Genomic DNA, 19,577 nt, shown 5'->3' on the forward strand with positions numbered 1-19,577 from the left:
GAACAGTTTGCCACTTGGAAGCAAGAGCAGGGAGGGAGGGAGACACTCAGAAAACCCACACACTGAGTGGCTTGGCTGAGTTGTCAACTGGCAAAGAAATTAAAAATCCATCTGTAACAAGGGAAACTCCAGACAAACAAAGCAAGTTTTCATGAATCCGCCTCAACTTTGAGGTTTTGGTGCTGTCAAGGCCTTTCCAAAATGATCCAGAGGTTCCTTCCCTCTCAAAAGAGCCCATATAGACAGAGAAAAACTCCTTTCTGAGGCTTTGGCCAATTCCACATCACAAGTGCTGGAAAACTCTGATGCTGGAAAGAAAAACTCAGTTTAACAAACAGCCCAGCTGTGAACATTTGACACTCAAAATGAGTGCAGTTCTGCACACAAAGACACTGATTGGGATGGGAAACCACTTGCCACAAAAGGAAAGCAACAAGGGAAAAGCAGAGAGCAGGAAAATCAGAGTGAAGAAAAATCAGTGTAGGAAAATCAGAGTGTAGGAAAATCAGAGTGTAGGAAAATCAGTGTAGGAAAATCAGTGAAGGAAAATCAGTGTAGGAAAATCAGAGTGTAGGAAAATCAGTGTAGGAAAATCAGTGAAGGAAAATCAGTGTAGGAAAATCAGTGTAGGAAAATCAGAGTGTAGGAAAATCAGAGTGTAGGAAAATCAGTGAAGGAAAATCAGTGTAGGAAAATCAGTGTAGGAAAATCAGAGTGTAGGAAAATCAGTGAAGGAAAATCAGTGTAGGAAAATCAGTGTAGGAAAATCAGTGAAGGAAAATCAGTGTAGGAAAATCAGTGTGTAGGAAAATCAGAGTGAAGGAAAACCAGTGTAGGAAAATCAGTGCAGGAAAATCAGTGAAGGAAAATCAGTGCAAGAAAATCAGTGTGTAGGAAAATCAGTGCAGGAAAATCAGTGTAGGAAAATCAGTGTAGGAAAATCAGAGTGTAGGAAAATCAGTGTAGGAAAATCAGTGTAGGAAAATCAGTGTAGGAAAATCAGTGTAGGAAAATCAGTGTAGAGAAATCAGTGTAGAGAAATCAGTGTAGGAAAATCAGTGTAGGGAAATCAGTGTAGGGAAATCAGTGTAGGAAAATCAGTGTAGGAAAATCAGTGTAGGAAAATCAGTGTAGGAAAATCAGTGTAGGAAAATCAGTGTAGGAAAATCAGTGTAGGAAAATCAGTGTGAAGGAAAATCAGTGTGTAGGAAAACCAGTGTAGGAAGACCAGTGTAGGAAAATCAGAGTGTAGGAAAATCAGTGTGTAGGAAAATCAGAGTGTAGGAAAATCAGAGTGTAGGAAAATCAGTGTAGGAAAATCAGAGTGTAGGAAAATCAGTGTAGGAAAATCAGAGAGAAGAAAAATCAGTGTAGGAAAATCAGTGTAGGAAAATCAGTGTAGGAAAATCAGTGTAGGAAAATCAGAGTAGGAAAATCAGTGTAGGAAAATCAGAGTGTAGGAAAATCAGTGCAGGAAAATCAGTGTAGGAAAATCAGTGTAGGAAAATCAGTGCAGGAAAATCAGTGTAGGAAAATCAGTGTAGGAAAATCAGTGTAGGAAAATCAGAGTAGGAAAATCAGTGTAGGAAAATCAGAGTGTAGGAAAATCAGTGCAGGAAAATCAGTGTAGGAAAATCAGAGTGTAGGAAAATCAGTGCAGGAAAATCAGTGTAGGAAAATCAGTGTAGGAAAATCAGTGTAGGAAAATCAGTGTAGGAAAATCAGAGTAGGAAAATCAGTGTAGGAAAATCAGAGTGTAGGAAAATCAGTGCAGGAAAATCAGTGTAGGAAAATCAGTGCAGGAAAATCAGTGTAGGAAAATCAGTGTAGGAAAATCAGTGTAGGAAAATCAGTGTAGGAAAATCAGTGTAGGAAAATTAGAGTGTAGGAAAATCAGTGTAGGAAAATCAGTGTAGGAAAATCAGAGTGTAGGAAAATCAGTGTAGGAAAATCATTGTGAAGGAAAATCAGAGTGTAGGAAAATCAGTGTGTAGGAAAATCAGTGTGTAGGAAAATCAGTGCAGGAAAATCAGTGCAGGAAAATCAGTGCAGGAAAATCAGTGCAGGAAAATCAGTGCAGGAAAATCAGTGCAGGAAAATCAGAGTGTAGGAAAATAAGAGTGTAGGAAAATCAGTGTAGAAAATCAGTGTGTAGGAAAATCAGTGTAGGAAAATTAGAGTGTAGGAAAATTAGAGTGTAGGAAAATCAGTGTGAAGGAAAATCAGTGTGAAGGAAAATCAGTGTGAAGGAAAATCAGTGTGAAGGAAAATCAGTGAAGGAAAATCAGTGCAGGAAAACCAGTGCAGGAAAATCAGTGTAGGAAAATCAGTGTAGGAAAATCAGTGAAGGAAAATCAGTGAAGGAAAATCAGTGAAGGAAAATCAGTGTAGGAAAATCAGTGTAGGAAAATCAGTGTAGGAAAATCAGAGTGTAGGAAAATCAGAGTGTAGGAAAACCAGAGTGTAGGAAAATCAGTGTAGGAAAATCAGAGTGTAGGAGCCCTTGCAGGCTGAGTGTGGAGGCAGAGGCAGGTCTGTGTTCAGCAGGGCACCTGAGAAAGGCCAATTTGCCACCTTTCAGGTGGAAGGAACCTCCTTGGGATTTTGCTTATCAGCCCCAAATGTGGCTCCTGCAGCTGGAGGAGGTGCCAGGTTTGCAGTTCCCTCCACGGTGGGCTCTGCACGTGGAGCAGGGCAGGGACTCACCCCTGGCATATTTAGGTTTCATGGGAGGATTCCTTCAGCAAAATTCCATGTAAGGGCCTTCCTTTCAGCACCACCCAAACCCAGGGTGAGGCACTCAAGGCTCCTGCACAAAACAGGGCAGTGAAGAGGAGATGCCACAGCAGGAACTGCCCCAGATGAGTTTAAAGGCATTTTACCTTCTGGCTGTCCTTGCTGCAGTGCACTCAGCTTCAGTGAGAAGCCAGACAGGCCCAAAAATACCTATTTCCATTGGCTGCCACCACCCAAACCAGCCCCAGAGGTCTGAATCAACTGGCCAGAACATTGTTTTTGCTCAACACTCTTCCTGCAAGAGGCACTGGAGCCCAGCACGAGGGTCGTGTTCCAAACTCCACATCCCAGCCACAAAGATCAAAGCTCTGGCACAGCTGGAAGAGCCTGTGTGGCTCCAGACAGCCAAGCAGAAAGGTCAGAGGTAGGAGGAATGTCTTTTGGCTTCCCATGATCCATTCTGTGCTGCTTCCAGAGCAATCCTAAGTCAGGCTGAGAAGGAGCAAAGCTAAAAATGTGACATGAAGTGAAGGAAAATCTCCTTCCATGGCCTGGCAGCTTTAGAAGAGCCACTTCTTGTGTGGACCAGCCCAGAGACAGCAGGAATATGTATTTTAGGGTTCTCCTTCCCAGTGGAAAGGATCCAGGAGCAAAGGTGGCACCAGTGCCATGAGCAGAGTCAGCACAGCCTCAGTGTCACTCCCTTCTCCACCCCAGTTCTGCTTTGCTTTGTTCCAGAGAAGAGCAACGAGGCTGGAGAAGGGACTGGATGTGGCACTGAGTGTCCTCTGAAACACCTCCAGGGACAGAGAATCCAACATGTCTTGATCCAACCCTACTGTGATCACCAGCCCAGGGCACAGAGTGCCAGAGTGATCCCAGTGGGGTTGGATCAAGGGTTGGACTTGGTGATCTCAGAGGTCTCTTCCAACCCAAGTGAGAAGAGCAACGAGGCTGGAGAAGGGACTGGAGCACAAGTGCTGTGGGGAGAGGCTGAGGGAGCTGGGGGTGTTCAGCCTGGAGAAGAGGAGGCTCAGAGGTGACCTCAGCACTGTCTGGAACTGCCTGAAGGGAAGTTGTGGCCAGCTGGGGGTTGGTCTCTTCTCCCAGGCACTCAGCAATAGGACAAGGGGGCACGATGGGCTCAAGCTCTGCCAGGGGAAATTGAAGTTGGAGAGCAGAAAGAAATTCTTTGCAGAGAGAGTGCTCAGGGATTGGAATGGGCTGCCCAGAGAGGGGGTGGATTCCCCATCCCTGGAGGGTTTGAACCTGAGCCTGGCCGTGGCACTGAGTGCCATGATCTGGTAAAGGGACTGGAGCTGGACCAAGGGTTGGACTTGATGATCTGGGAGAGCTTTTCCAACCCAATCCATTCTGTGATTCCTGACAGCCAAGACAGGCCATGCCCAGGGACAGTTGTTTTTTTTACAGGGAAATGTTGTGCAGGTGCCCCTCTAAGCCCTGAGGGGCAACCCCAGCCATGGGCACCCCACTCACCTCTGCAGAAGTCCATGAGGATCAGCACCTCCCACACATCCCCACTGCTCACAGAGTTGATGCTGGAGTCGATGTAGCCCACAATGTTCTTGTGGCCAGACAGGTCCCTCTGCAAGGCACAAAATTCCAGTCAGGAGCAGCCAGGAGCAGCTCTCACCTGGTTCCTCCAAGCTGCACAGGCTGCTGTCACTTGGGGTTCATCCTCACACAGAGCCTAAGCAGCCCTGAGCTCTGTCTGTGCCTGAGACATCCCTGTCAGAGGGATGGGACACCAACAGCCAGCCTGGGGAATGAACCTGCACAGGACTGGCCAGGCTCTGCCACATTCCAGGCTCTGCCACGTTCCAGGCTCTGCCACGTTCCAGGCTCTGGCACATTCTACACTCTGCCACATTCCAGGCTCTGGCACATTCTACACTCTGCCACATTCCAGGCTCCCACCCAAACCTCAGGGGAGACAATCTTGGCCTTTGGGCACCTCTGGCACCACTCCTGGCATCCAGAGCAGGAGCAGACCCTGCACAGGAGGAGCCCCCCACTCTCCACCAGACTCTGCCATCATCTGCACCAACAGCTTTGTCCCCTCCTTTGCCTTTGGCCTCGGGGGAACCACGTGGGGCTCAGCACAGGGGCCACCAAACCCCCCTGTGTTTGTGCCCCAGGGGGCTGGGTTAGACTGCTGGGCTTGGGGGTTAAACCCAATTGCTCTTTGTGCCACTGCACTGATTGCAATATTGGTATTAAATTGTAACTCTGACTTAGACTCTCTGTTGTGGTGGGTTTGTTTCTCCTTCAGGTTCCCCTTTAAACCACCACACTTGCCCATTGGAACTCTTGGCATTTTAAATAATTCCATACTAGATTTCCCCACACTCCCACAACTCCAGGAGTCAGGTGCTCCCAGAACACAGGCAGAGGGTGGCCAGGCTGTGTCCCCAGCCCAGCCCAGCCCAGTGTGGTGACCCACCCAGAGCAGAGACTCACCATGATCTGGATCTCCCTCTTGCAGACCTGCAGGTCGTACTCATTATTGACATACATCCTCTTCAGGGCACACTTCACCCCATTGCTGGTCCTCACCAGGAACACAATTGCAAAGCCACCTGTGGGACACAAAACCACCCTGTTCAGTCACAAAGAAACCTCCTGGGCTGTTCTTCCACCCCTGTCTCTGCCTCTGGAGAACAGTCAGAGGGCACCACTCCATGGTGGGAGGGCTCCTTCATGTGCTTGGCTCCAGAGCTTCCAGCTCTGCCTACACAGTTATTTCTGGGAACTAGAAAAGATCCGGGGGGGGGTAAATCTTCAATTAACGTTGAACACCTCCATAAAACCACAAAATTACACCAGTTCCTTGTCCTGCCAGACACAGCTCCACTAATTCCCATTATGGAGAAGAAAGCTGAGACACCAGTGTTGCCTCAGACAGAACTCAGAGCTGCAGATCCCCCACTGAACCCTGAATTAAAAAGGTTTCCCAGCTCTGAAGCATCTCAGTTCCATCACAAAGCTGACCCATGCAAGAAGCAGAAGGAACATCTCCCACCCCTGGTTTGATGTCAGTGCTTTTACAACAGGACAGAAGAACAAGGGGGAGAAGCCACAACTCCTTCTGTGGTCACTGCTGTCAATAAAGTCAGGACTTCAGGATAAACTGATTTCTTTAGGATGAAAGCCTTTCATCTCTGCCAGCACTGCAGGAAATACAGGGGGGTGAGTTTGTGTCCTGGCACAAGGGGAGAGGGGACTGAGGATGGAGGGACAGAGGCAGCAAAGGCTCAGCTGAGAGCAGAGCAAACCAAGACAGTCACACAGAGCCAAGAGGCCACAAGTGCTACACAGGGTGGCAAGGGAAGCACAGGGGTGGCAAACGAGGCACAGGGGGGACAAGGGAGGGTAAGGGAGGCACAAGGAGGCACAGGGAGGGCAAGGGAGGCACAAGGAGGGCAAGGAAGGCACAAGGAGGGCACAGGGAGGCACAGGGAGGGCAAGGGAGGCACAAGGAGGGCACAGGGAGGGCAAGGGAGGCACAAGGAGGGCACAGGGAGGCACAGGAAGGGCACAGGGAGGCACAAGGAGGGCACAGGGAGGGCAAGGGAGGCACAGGGGTGGCAAGGGAGGCACCGGGAGGGCAAGGGAGGCACCGGGAGGGCAAGGGAGGCACAGGGGTGGCAAGGGAGGCACCGGGAGGGCAAGGGAGGCACAGGGGGGACAAAGGAGGCACAGGGAGGACAAGGGAGGCACAAGGAGGGCAAGGGAGGCACAAGGAAGGCAAGGGAGGCACAGGGAGGGCAAAGTAGGCACAGGGAGGGCAAAGTAGGCACAGGGAGGGCAAAGTAGGCACAGGGAGGGCAAAGTAGGCACAGGGAGGCACAGGGAGGGCAAGGGAGGCACAGAGAGGGCAAGAGAGGCACAAGGAGGGCAAGGGAGGCACAGGGAGGGCAAGGGAGGCACAGGGAGGGCAAGGGAGGCACAGGGAGGGCAAGGGAGGCACAGGGAGGGCAAGGGAGGTACAGAGAGGACAAGGGAGACACAGGGAGGCACAGGGAGGGCAAAGGAGGCACCGGGAGGGCAAAGGAGGCACAGGGAGGGCAAGGGACGCACAAGGAGGCACAGGGAGGCACAAGGAGGCACAGGGAGGGCAAGGGAGGCACAGGGAGGGCAAGGGAGGCACAGGGAGGGCAAGGGAGGCACAGGGAGGGCAAGGGAGGCACAGGGAGGGCAAGGGAGGCACAAGGAGGGCAAGGGAGGTATAGGGAGGACAAGGGAGGCCCAGGGAGGCCCAGAGCATCTTCCAAACAAAAATACATCAGGTGAAGGCACATCCAAGGAAAAGGACCCTGCAACATCTGCAACAACTCTACAGGTCCCAGGAAAACACAGCCTCGTGTCCTGCCCCTCACCTTTGCCTCCTACACCTTCACATGGAGCTGTTGCACAACCACTGGACTTGCTGGTTCCTTTAGTATTAAACTCCCACTAATTGCACATGAAGGCAGGACAGTTTTGGTGGAAAAGCATCACAGCTCCCTGGAGAGACAAGGACTGATTCCATCAGGGGACAGTGATTTCTACACAGCAACCCAGAGAAAGGGGCTGTGCCAGCAGAGAGGCAGAATCAGCTGATCCACGTCCCCTTGAGAGTTTTACAGCCAATTATCATCCAGCCCAACTGCCCCAGTGAGAGCAGAGCACAACATTCCTTCTGCCCAGGTGTTGATGTACCCAGGACTTATCCAGAGAGCCACAATGGGGTTGAGAAGGTCTGACCTCCCGCAGGTGGTCTGCACACCTGGCATGGCAGCCCTGCTCCCACACCTGGAATGGCAGCCCTGCTCCCACACCTGGCATGTACCACACCTGGCACGGCAGCCCTGCTGCACACCTGGCATGGCAGCCCTGCCACCACAACTGGCATGTACCACACCTGGCATGGCAGCCCTGCTGCACACCTGGCATGGCAGCCCTGCCACCACACCTGGCAAGTACCACACCTGGCACATCTGCCCTGCCACCACACCCGGCATGTACCACACCTGGCATGGCAGCCCTGCCACCATACCTGGCACATCAGCCCTGTCACCACACCTGGCATGTACCACACCTGGCACGGCAGCCCTGCTGCACACCTGGCACACCGGTCCTGCTACCACACCTGGCATGTCAGCCCTGTCACCATACCTGGCACACCTGGCACATCAGTCCTGCCACCACACCTGGCATGTCAGCCCTGTCACCATACCTGGCACACCTGGTATGGCAGCCCTACTGCCACACCTGCCATGTCAGCCCTGCCACCACACCTGGCACACCTGGCATGGCACCCCTGCCACAACTGGCATGTCAGCCCTGCTGCACACCTGACATGTACCACACCAGGCATATCAGCCCTGCTCCCACACCTGGCATGTCAGCCCTGCCACCACACCTGACACATCTGTCCTGCCACCACACCTGGCATGTCAGCCCTGCTCCCACACCTGGCATGTGCCTGCCACCACAGCTGGCACACCAGCCCTGCTCTCACACCTGGCACATCAGCCCTGCCACCACACCTGGCATGTCAGCCCTGCTGCCACACCTGACATGTACCACACCTGGCACATCTGTCCTGCCACCACACCTGGCATGTTCCTGCCACCACACCTGGCATGTCCGCCCTTGTACCACAACTGGCATGGCAGCCCTGTCACTGCAACTGGCACATCAGCCCTGCCAGCACACCTGGCATTTCAGCCCTACTGCCACACCTGCCATGTCAGTCCTGCCACCACACCTGGCACGGCAGCCCTGCCACCACACCTGACATGTACCACACCTGGCACATCAGCCCTGCCACCACACCTGGCATGTCAGCCCTGCTGCCACACCTGACATGTACCACACCTGGCACATCTGTCCTGCCACCACACCTGGCATGTTCCTGCCACCACACCTGGCATGTCCGCCCTTGTACCACAACTGGCATGGCAGCCCTGTCACTGCAACTGGCACATCAGCCCTGCCAGCACACCTGGCATTTCAGCCCTACTGCCACACCTGCCATGTCAGTCCTGCCACCACACCTGGCACATCTGTCCTGCCACCACACCTGGCACATCAGCCCTGTTACCACACCTGGCATGTACCACACCTGCCATGTCAGTCCTGCCACCACACCTGGCATGTACCACACCTGCCATGTCAGTCCTGCCACCACACCTGGCATGTACCACACCTGCCATGTCAGTCCTGCCACCACACCTGGCATGTACCACACCTGCCATGTCAGTCCTGCCACCACACCTGGCATGTCCACAAGGATCAAAGTCCAACTCCCAGCCCTGCCCAGCACAGCCCAAAAATGCCACCGTGTTCTGTCCACCCTGGGCCAAAATGGAGCAAGTTCAGCCATACCAGGCAGCTCCACAAACACCTCCATGGATGCGCCTTCCAAACATTTCCAAGCTTTGTCTCCAATCACATCCCTCATTTCTTTTCTGAGGCTGTGCCAAATAACCCAAAAGCAGCTGAGTCTGAGGAGGAATCCCTCCCCTTTTATCAGTAAAGTCAGTCAAATCATCAATTCAGTCAGTCAAATCATCAATTAAGTCAGTCAAATCATAAAATTATTGATTCTATAAAGTCAGTCAAATCATCAAATCATCAATTTAGTAAAGTCAATCAAATAATCAAATCATGAACTCAGTAATGTCAGTCAAATCATAAAATTATTGATTCTATAAAGTCAGTCAAATCATCAATTGAGTCAAATCATCAAATCAGTCAAATCATCAAATCATCGAGTCAAATCATCAAATCATCAATTGAGTCTAATCATCAATTGAGTCAAATCATCAATTCATCAATTGAGTCAAATCATCAAATCATCAATTGAGTCAAATCATCAATTGAGTCAAATCATCAATTGAGTCAAATCATCAATTCAGTCAAATCATCAAATCATCAATTCAGTCAATTCATCAATTCAGTCAAATCATCAATTCAGTCAAATCATCAATTCAGTCAAATCATCAAATCATCAATTCAGTCAATTCATCAATTCAGTCAAATCATCAATTCAGTCAAATCATCAATTCAGTCAAATCATCAATTCATCAATTCAGTCAATTCATCAATTCAGTCAAATCATCAATTCAGTCAAATCATCAATTCATCAATTCAGTCAATTCATCAATTCAGTCAAATCATCAATTCAGTCAAATCATCAATTCATCAATTCAGTCAATTCATCAATTCAGTCAAATCATCAATTCAGTCAAATCATCAATTCATCAATTCAGTCAATTCATCAATTCAGTCAAATCATCAATTCAGTCAATTCATCAATTCAGTCAAATCATCAAATCAGTCAAATCAATTCAGTCAAATCATCAAATCAGTCAAATCAATTCAGTCAAATCATCAAATCAGTCAAATCAATTCAGTCAAATCATCAATTCAGTCAAATCATCAAATCATCAATTCAGTCAAATCATCAAATCATCAATTCAGTCAAATCATCAATTAAGTGAAGTCCAGTCAAATCATCAAATCCATTCCCACTTTCAAAAATAAATAAGGAATTGGTGTTTCATTTTGAGTTTTCTCCATCACCCTTCCAGAAACAAATTAGCCATACCTGGAATTCTCACAGCTCCTGCTGGACTCTGTGGCTGTCACTAAAAACTTCATCCTTCAGGGGTGAGATTCTTTCCTCAGCTGGACAAACAGAGCCCGTGTTTTCCCACTGAACCATTCCCAGCTTGCTGGGTTTGAGCTCCACCTCATCCCCCTCAATGCTCTGAGTGCAGAGAGCCCACTCTGCCTGTCCTGCAGCTGAGGGGACAACCAAGTGCTGTCCCCATGGCCCCAAAACTGTCCCAGGAATGTTCAGCCTCCAGGGACAGCCTGAGAGGCATTTTCAGCTCTGGCTGTGCTGGCAGGCACAAAACCTCATCTGCACCATCCAATCCTCACTCATCCTTACCCACCCAGAATTATGTCCTATTTTGCCTTATCTCACCAGCCAGAAGAACTTCCTCAGCATTTCCCTTCCTAAGAACAAGGGCAGGCTCACCCAGGGTTGTTCTTTCCCCCCCATCCAGGATGTTGTGATGCAGCCACAGGAAAACCACAGGGACTCCCTTGCATGGGGTTGTTTCCAGCTCACCACTCCCAAACTTTACTACAACACAGGAATTTATTGTCCCCCCCAGTCAGACAGACACAGACACTGCATGTTCTCCACCACTGGGACATCACCTGGGAACACCAGAACAACTTCTGCTCTCTGCTCCTGTCCTGAGGGAACCATCCTGCCCCTCTGACACCTCTAACTGGAGGAACACTGAACAAAAAATGCTTGGGGGTGTTCAGCCTGGAGAAGAGGAGGCTCAGAGGTGACCTCAGCACTGTCTGGAACTGCCTGAAGGGAAGTTCTGGCCAGGTGGGGGTTGGTCTCTTCTCCCAGGCACTCAGCAATAGGACAAGGGGGCACGATGGGCTCAAGCTCTGCCAGGGGAAATTGAAGTTGGAGAGCAGAAAGAAATTCTTTGCAGAGAGAGTGCTCAGGGATTGGAATGGGCTGCCCAGAGAGGGGGTGGATTCCCCATCCCTGGAGGGTTTGAAACTGAGCTTGGCCGTGGCACTGAGTGCCATGATCTGGTAAAGGGACTGGAGTTGGACCAAGGGTTGGACTTGATGATCTCAGAGGGCTTTTCCAACCCAATCCATTCCATGGTTCTATGAGCTTTCTCCTAGTTGTGCATACCCAATAATCCCTCCTGCCAACCCAAACCACACCATGATGTGATTCTTGATCCCAAAGCACCAACACTTTGGGGCATCTTTACCAGGGACAGAGATGCCAACACAAACCTCAGCTTTGGAGTCACCTAAAGTGGAGTCACCACAAAGAAAACACTTTGGCCCAAGTGAAACAAAACAATCATCTGCAATTATTTCAGCCAATGTTCCCAGAGCTCTGCAGGCACATCAGAGAAAAGCACTCCATGTGCCAGGGCTGTTCTCCCACTGCTCTCTGTGCCAGCTTTCACCAAAGGTAAAGGAATAACCCAGGTTTGGTTCCCCCACCTTCAAACCCAGGATGAAGATGGACAAGTGACTTGTGTAGGAGAGGGAAAACCACCCCTGGATCCTGTGCTCAGATCCTGGGGCTGCAGAGACCTCCAAAAACCTTCCTGTGGCTGCTGGGAGGTGTCACTGGGCACCACCCTCTGAGTCTTGAGGGGACTCACCCAGCAGCTCCTAAAAAAGCCCCAGAGTGCCCCCAAAGCAGCAGAACAGGAAGGAAAAGCAAAGGGAAACAGCCCTGGACTGCTCCTGCTCCTGTGATGCTCTGGTGTGACCCCACACAGGCAAACACCTGCTGGTTCATTTTTCTATGGGTTTTTATTTCAGCAGAGCTCCCCTGCTCAGCTGTGATGGGCATGAGGATTACAGAGCTATTTTTGTGGCTATTAATCTGCACCAACATATTCTTTCTGCTGTCTTTTATCCCACTCTTGCACTGCCCAGCAGGAGGGGATTGCTGCACACACCTGCTGAAAACACCCCAGTGCAAATCCCATTTTCCCCCTTTTGATGCCACTTCTCCATCACTTCTGAGCTCTTTGTTTCCAGCACAGGGTATTTCACCCCAAATTAAGCTTTGTGTTCTGATATTACTCCTTTTGATTCCCAGTTGTGCCCACAGACTGGGAGCAGCACTGTCAGGAGTTCTGCTGTGATACAGAACAAGGAATTGCAATGATCAGGATCACTGCACATGGATTTTTCTGCTTTATGAAGCATCCCCAACACCTTTAAAGTTACAGAGTGTCAGCATTAACACCTTTAAAGAAAAACACGACTCATTATGTTTTTAGGCATAATTAAGAAGGCACAGTAAGAGGCAGACTTTGCATAAGGGCTGTAACATCCAAGCTCATAAAAATATCAAAGGAAGCCAAGACAACACTGGTGCAATCCATGATTTACTGAGTTCAACCAGGAACATCGTCCCTGCTCCCACCTCCTCCAGATGGAGACACTCACAAACACCAGCAACCTGCAAATCATCTCTCTGCTCTGCAAGTTATGGTCTGAAAAAGGATGTTACTCCAGTGGGAAAACCTGTGATGAACAAACAAGGCAAAAACCTGAGAACTTGACTGAGGAACATGTGGGTCAGTGGGACAGTCACACAGCACTGACAGCAGCAGCTCCAAGCACAGATCCTGCCTGAGCAGCTCATTCCCTGAGAGCTGCTCTGCAGCCCCTGCCCAGGAACCAGATCTGTGCTGGGAGGGCACCCTGGGGTGTCCCAGGGCAGCAAAACTCACCCCAAGGGGATGGCACTGAAGGTTCACCTCTCACTACATGTCCCAGATGAGCAGGTGGGCCCAGTTTGTCCCAGTGTGGGGGTGACCAAAGCTGGGCATTCCAAACCCTCTGGGCCATTGCCCAGCAACTGTTCCCAAGGGCCCATTGGCAGCAGCTGCCCAGGGCACAGCTGAGCCCTCAGGCTGGGAGCTGGCTGGGAAAGAAGCCTGGCAGAGGAGCTGGGAGAACTGCCCTGCAGGGACTCCTTGGCACCTCCACACCCACCTGAGGGCTCAGCTCTGCTCAGGGGCCAGCAACGAGTCCAAAATCCCCCCTGAGTGCCAGAGTCAGATCCCCCAGGGTGGAACTCCCTGCCCTGGGGGAGGCACTGGGGGCTCCCACCCAAACCTGAGGGGAGACAATCTTGGCCTTTGGGCACCTCTGGCACCACTCCTGGCATCCAGAGCAGGAGCAGACTCTGCACAGGAGGAGCCCCCCACTCTCCCCCAGACTCTGCCATCATCTGCACCAACAGCTTTGTCCCCTCCTTTGCCTTTGGCCTCGGGGGAACCACGTGGGGCTCAGCACAGGGGCCACCAAACCCCCCTGTGTTTGTGCCCCAGGGGGCTGGGTTAGACTGCTGGGCTTGGGGGTTAAACCCAATTGCTCTTTGGGCCACTGCATTGATTGCAATATTGGTATTAAATTGTAGCTCTGACTTGAAATCTCTCCTGTGTTGGGTTTGTTTCTCCTGCAGGTTCCCCTTTAAACCAGCACATCTTGGGTAGGGCACAACAGGTCACCAAGGGGAAAAAACACTTGTAGAGGTTTCCCAGCAGTCACCACGTCACACTGGCACAGTGTCACCAAACTCCACTGACTTGATTTCAACCCCAAATTCTCACCCTATCATAGAATGATAGACTGGATTGGGTTGGAAAAGCCCTCCCAGATCATCAAGTCCAACCCTTGGTCCAACTCCAGTCCCTTTACCAGATCATGGCACTCAGTGCCACGGCCAAGCTCAGGTTCAAACCCTCCAGGGATGGGGAATCCACCCCCTCTCTGGGCAGCCCATTCCAATCCCTGAGCACTCTCTCTGCAAAGAATTTCTTTCTGCTCTCCAACTTCAATTTCCCCTGGCAGAGCTTGAGCCCATCGTGCCCCCTTGTCCTATTGCTGAGTGCCTGGGAGAAGAGACCAACCCCCACCTGGCCACAACTTCCCTTCAGGCAGTTCCAGACAGTGCTGAGGTCACCTCTGAGCCTCCTCTTCTCCAGGCTGAACACCCCCAGCTCCCTCAGCCTCTCCCCACAGCACTTGTGCTCCAGTCCCTTCTCCAGCCTCGTTGCTCTTCTCAGTTGGGTTGGAAGAGACCTCTGAGATCATCAAGCCCAACCCTTGATCCAACCCCACTGGGATCACTCTGGCACTCTGTGCCCTGGGCTGGTGATCACAGTGGGGTTGGATCAAGTCATGGTGGATTCTCTGTCCCTGGAGGTGTTTCAGAGGACACTCAGTGCCACATCCAGTCCCTTCTCCAGCCTCGTTGCTCTTCTCTGGCCCCGCTCCAGCCCCTCAATCTCTTGCCTCAACTGAGGGGCCCAGAACTGAACACAACACTCAAGGTGTGGCCTCCCCAAGGCAGAGCCCAGGGGAAGGGAACAGCATTTTAAAAGGTTTCATCCTGGAGGGGAGATAAAACTGCTCTGGGAGACTTATCAAATCACATCTTGAAACATCAGCCACCAATTAAATAGTCTGAGCATTTCAGAGTTATCTTGAGGGCAAAGAAAAAAGGCCAAGCACTAAGTCCAGCTGGAAGAGCTTCATCTGTGTCAGGAGCAATGGTCACAGTGACATTCCAACCCTGTTCTGCCCATTTTGAGGGGCTGCAGGAGGGAATCAAGAGCTCCAGAAGTGCAGGAAAACAGATGGATAAAGCATAAAGGACACCGAGTATTTCAGGAGAGGAAACCTGAACCAGGCACAACATCAGGAGAATCAGCTGAAAGCTGCACCTCCCCAGATGGAAAATCAGCTCAGAAGGTGTTTTTGCAACAAGATCAGGAATTTAATAGTGGTCATACTCAAAACAATGACAACTGTAAAATGTCAGGAGGGCTCAGAGCTAAACTGAATTTACAGGGAATGCAGCTTCTGTCTTATAAATATTTCTAGTGATGCTTCAGTTAAAGAAACTCTGCAAGTTAAAGAAACTCTGCAAGGGATAAAGAAGCTCTGCAAGTTAAAGAAGCTCTGCAAGTTAAAGAAGCTCTGCAAGTTAAAGAAACTGCAAGGGATAAAGGAACTCTGCAAGGGATAAAGGAACTCTGCAAGGGATACTGATACAGGTTGTGTGTCAGCCAGCCAAGGACAGCACCCTTCTGGCTCAGGGAAAACTCCTGAAGAATATTCAAGCTTTGCTGGCCAAACCACCAGCTCCTCTCCCCTCCTTGCAGACCAAATACCCAACTCACTCCCCCTGGCAGACCTGCTGGAAGGCAGGAGGGCTCTGCAGAGGGATCTGGATGGACTTGAGGGATGGGCTGATTGCAATGGGATGGAGTTCAACAAGGCCAAGTGCAGGTCCTGCCCTTTGGCCACCCCAAGCCCTGCAGCGCTCCAGGCTGGGCACAGAGTGGCTGGAGAGCAGCCAGGCAGAGGGACCTGGGGGGACTGAGGGACAGGAAGCTCAACAGGAGCCACCAGTGTGCCCAGGTGGCCAAGAAGGCCAAGGGGATCCTGGCCTGGATCCAAACTAGCGTGGCCAGCAGGTCCAGGGCAGGGACCCTTCCCCTGGACTCTGCCTTGGGGAGGCCACACCTTGAGTGTTGTGTTCAGTTCTGGGCCCCTCAGTTGAGGAAAGAGATTGAGGGGCTGGAGCGGGGCCAGAGAAGAGCAACGAGGCTGGAGAAGGGACTGGATGTGGCACTGAGTGTCCTCTGAAACACCTCCAGGGACAGAGAATCCAACATGTCTTGATCCAACCCCACTGGGATCACCAGCCCAGGGCACAGAGTGCCAGAGTGATCCCAGTGGGGTTGGATCAAGGGTTGGATTTGATGATCTCAGAGGTCTCTTCCAACCCAAGTGAGAAGAGCAACGAGGCTGGAGAAGGGACTGGAGCACAAGTGCTGTGGGGAGAGGCTGAGGGAGCTGGGGGTGTTCAGCCTGGAGAAGAGGAGGCTCAGAGGTGACCTCAGCACTGTCTGGAACTGCCTGAAGGGAAGTTGTGGCCAGGTGGGGGTTGGTCTCTTCTCCCAGGCACTCAGCAATAGGACAAGGGGGCACGATGGGCTCAAGCTCTGCCAGGGGAAATTGAAGTTGGAGAGCAGAAAAAAATTCTTTGCAGAGAGAGTGCTCAGGGATTGGAATGGGCTGCCCAGAGAGGGGGTGGATTCCCCATCCCTGGAGGGTTTGAACCTGAGCTTGGCCGTGGCACTGAGTGCCATGATCTGGTAAAGGGACTGGAGTTGGACCAAGGGTTGGACTTGATGATCTCAGAGGGCTTTTCCAACCCAATCCATTCTATGATTGATTCCCAGGCTTCATCCCAGCAGTGTTGGGAAATCTGTGCTCACCTGGTCCTACCAACAGCACCTCTGAGCAGAGCAGGTCACAAATTCACTGTTCCACAAAGCCTGAGGCACAGAAATCCATGTCCAGCCCCACAGCTCCAGGGGTCTCCCAGTTCAGCCAAGAGGCTCCTCACTCTCCCCCCAGGAATAACCATTTTAAGCAGCAGGAAATTCTCCACGGAGCTCACAGAGGAGCTGGAAAGAATCTGATCTGCACAAAGTAAATTTGCACATGAGCAATGAAGTTTCTTCCCTGCTCTGTGGGCTCAAAAAAAGAGAGCAGAGGAGGTTTCAGGGCTGGCCTGCAGCAATTCCAGCAATCCCTCAGGCAGCCCCATGTGGAGCAAGTTCTCTGGGCATGGACAGCCTGGCATCTGTGCCCCACACAAAAGGCAGTTTAGTGGGATTTAGGGGGAAGGAAAAGGGGGGAAAACTCCAACATACCTCCAGGGTCCATCAGACAACACACACCCCCAGGGCAAGGATGTGCTTCCAACACAGCAGAGCAGCACAGGCAAAGCCCTGGATTCACCAACTCCTCTCACTCCCAACTCCAGAAAACAGCAACTTTTCCAGCTCTGCTAAACCTTTAAGTACCACCAGGAAAACAACATCCAGCACATCTAGGAGAGCAAAGGATGGGCTTTAAATACCACCAGGAAAACAACATCCAGCACATCTAAGAGAGCAAAGGATGGGCTTTAAATACCACCAGGAAAACAACATCCAGCACATCTAGGAGAGCAAAGGATGGGCTTTAAATACCACCAGGAAAACAACACCCAGCACATCTAAGAGAGCAAAGGATGGGCTTTAAGTACCACCAGGAAAACAACATCCAGCACATCTAGGAGAGCAAAGGATGGGCTTTAAATACCACCAGGAAAACAACACCCAGCACATCTAAGAGAGCAAAGGACTTCTCTGCCATGGAGGGTCAGGCTCAGCCAGGGGAAAGCAGGGCCAGAGGAGCCCTACACAGATTTACCAGAGCTGAGAGCCCTAATGTGATTATCCAACGTTACCAACACAATTATAGGCCCTTTGCTCAGTGGCACTGCTGCCATATCTAGGCCACCACAAGCCAGATTTAGATTTGCAGGCTCCTCCCTCTCCTTTCCACCAGGCAGGACATCCCTGTTGATGTTGGTGTGGCAGCCCCAGCCACGAGTGTGTAAAATAAAAACCCAGGAGCCTCATCCAGCACAGAACACAAGCAGGGCCTCTGCCCCTCCTCATTTTAGGGCAGCAAGACTGGCTGTTCAGGGACTGGGGCAGGGTTGGGAGGGAATGTTCAGTTCATCAGCTATGAGGCTCTCAACAGCAAAGAGACACAAAATATTTGTATTTTCACAGTGTGGATAACATGGCAAAGGCTTCACTGCCTCTCCTCACTCCTCTGGGGCTTTATTTGGATAGAGCTGATTTAAAGCCATTCATTTCTTTGCATGCTCATCACAGACCCCCCCAGGCTGCTCCTCTCCCTACACAATCCCCCTGCAACTCCCAGTTCCAGCAGGAAAGACAAAAGAGGAAGCTGTAAATCATAATACATCACAGAGAGGGGAGGAGGAGGGGGCTGAGGGGGCAGGAAAGGAATCCCTGCCATTCAATAACATTTTAGAAGCCTAAAATAATCAGTGGGCAACATTCAGCCTGTGCATTAACTCATTCCCTCTGCAGCAGTTCCAGTCCAAGGGCACAGCCTGGCACTGCCCACCCTGTGAGAACACCAGCAAAGCACAGCCCAGACACCCAAACTGAGGGGCATTAAAGCCTCCCAGTATGTGCAGCATTTGTGACAGCAATTTCATAACCAGCAGCAGCTCCCTGTGCTGGCTGTCCCAGCAGGAAGCACGTTGGGGTGTTCACGTGGGGAGATTTGCTGGGCATGTGCTCTGCTCTGCTGCCTGAGCAGCCACTCACTCCTCCTGGCAGGCTGACTGAGCCCCAGAGCTCAGGGAACAGCGTTTTATTACCATGCAGCAAGACACTCTGCCTCCAAACACACCACTTGGCAAGGCAGACTCAGTCCCCCCTCTCTACTGTGACAATTTTAGTCCTTGAACTTCCACTGTAAGCCCGAAAAAAAAATAAAAATTAATGGGTCGTGAATAACTCCCAGCTTTAAAAAAACTGAGAAAGAATCGTTTGTTTAGTTATCAGTCAGCTCTTTAAAAAGCACATTTCAGCTGCTATTATTCCAAGCAGCTGCTAAAAGCATCTGAGCCCTTGTTCATCTCCAAGTGAAATTAGCCCTGGCACCAACACGCTGTGGGAGCACGACGGGCTCTGAGAGCACCACTGGAACTGCTCAGCCAGCAGGAAAAACCTCCCCTGGAAAGGCAGGAAAGCACTGAAGGCCATCAGCAGGAGAGGGGAGAAAACAGCAGAACTGGGGGAGCAGGGAGCAGGTTGTGGCTGCAGGGGAAGAGGAAGGAGAGAGCAGGAGGAAGGCAAGGGCTGGGCTGGGTTTGGAGTGGACTCGACAAGGCTGGGCTGGGTTTGGACTGGACTCGGCAAGGCTGGGCTGGGTTTGGACTGGACTCGGCAAGGCTGGGCTGGGTTTGGACTGGACTCGGCAAGGCTGGGCTGGGTTTGGACTGGACTCGGCAAGGCTGGGCTGGGTTTGGACTGGACTCGGCAAGGCTGGGCTGGGTTTGGACTGGACTCGGCAAGGCTGGGCTGGGTTTGGACTGGACTCGGCAAGGCTGGGCTGGGTTTGGACTGGACTCGGCAAGGCTGGGCTGGGTTTGGACTGGACTCGGCAAGGCTGGGCTGGGTTTGGACTGGACTCGGCAAGGCTGGGCTGGGTTTGGAGTGGACTCGGCAAGGCTGGGCTGGGTTTGGAGTGGACTCGGCAAGGCTGGAATGGGTTTGGAGTGGACTCGGCAAGGCTGGAATGGGTTTGGAGTGGACTCGGCAAGGCTGGAATGGGTTTGGAGTGGACTCGGCAAG

The 19,577-nt window shown here is 51.3% G+C and overlaps 2 protein-coding genes across 14 annotated transcripts in view; one reads left to right on the forward strand and one right to left on the reverse strand.

The window, feature by feature from the left end:
* The window catches only part of AAK1 (AP2 associated kinase 1), a 109,167-nt gene that overhangs the window by 69,831 nt on the left and 19,759 nt on the right, over window positions 1-19,577 (reverse strand). For all 13 annotated transcript variants that reach the window (XR_011699817.1, XR_011699816.1, XM_071579311.1 and 10 more), the window contains exons 3-4: window positions 5,218-5,336; window positions 4,234-4,342 (exon numbers count right to left, since the gene is read on the reverse strand). Coding sequence is in view for 11 of the 13 variants with exons in the window: in XM_071579311.1 (XP_071435412.1) it covers window positions 4,234-4,342; window positions 5,218-5,336 (228 nt within the window). In the remaining 2 variants the exon portion in view is untranslated. The remainder of the gene's footprint in view (window positions 1-4,233; window positions 4,343-5,217; window positions 5,337-19,577) is intronic.
* ANXA4 (annexin A4) overlaps window positions 1-19,577 on the forward strand; it is a 109,520-nt gene that overhangs the window by 43,921 nt on the left and 46,022 nt on the right. The gene's annotated exons all lie outside the window — the stretch shown is intronic.

Source organism: Pithys albifrons, chromosome 29 (genome assembly GCF_047495875.1).
Source record: "Pithys albifrons albifrons isolate INPA30051 chromosome 29, PitAlb_v1, whole genome shotgun sequence".
NCBI lineage: Eukaryota > Metazoa > Chordata > Aves > Passeriformes > Thamnophilidae > Pithys > Pithys albifrons.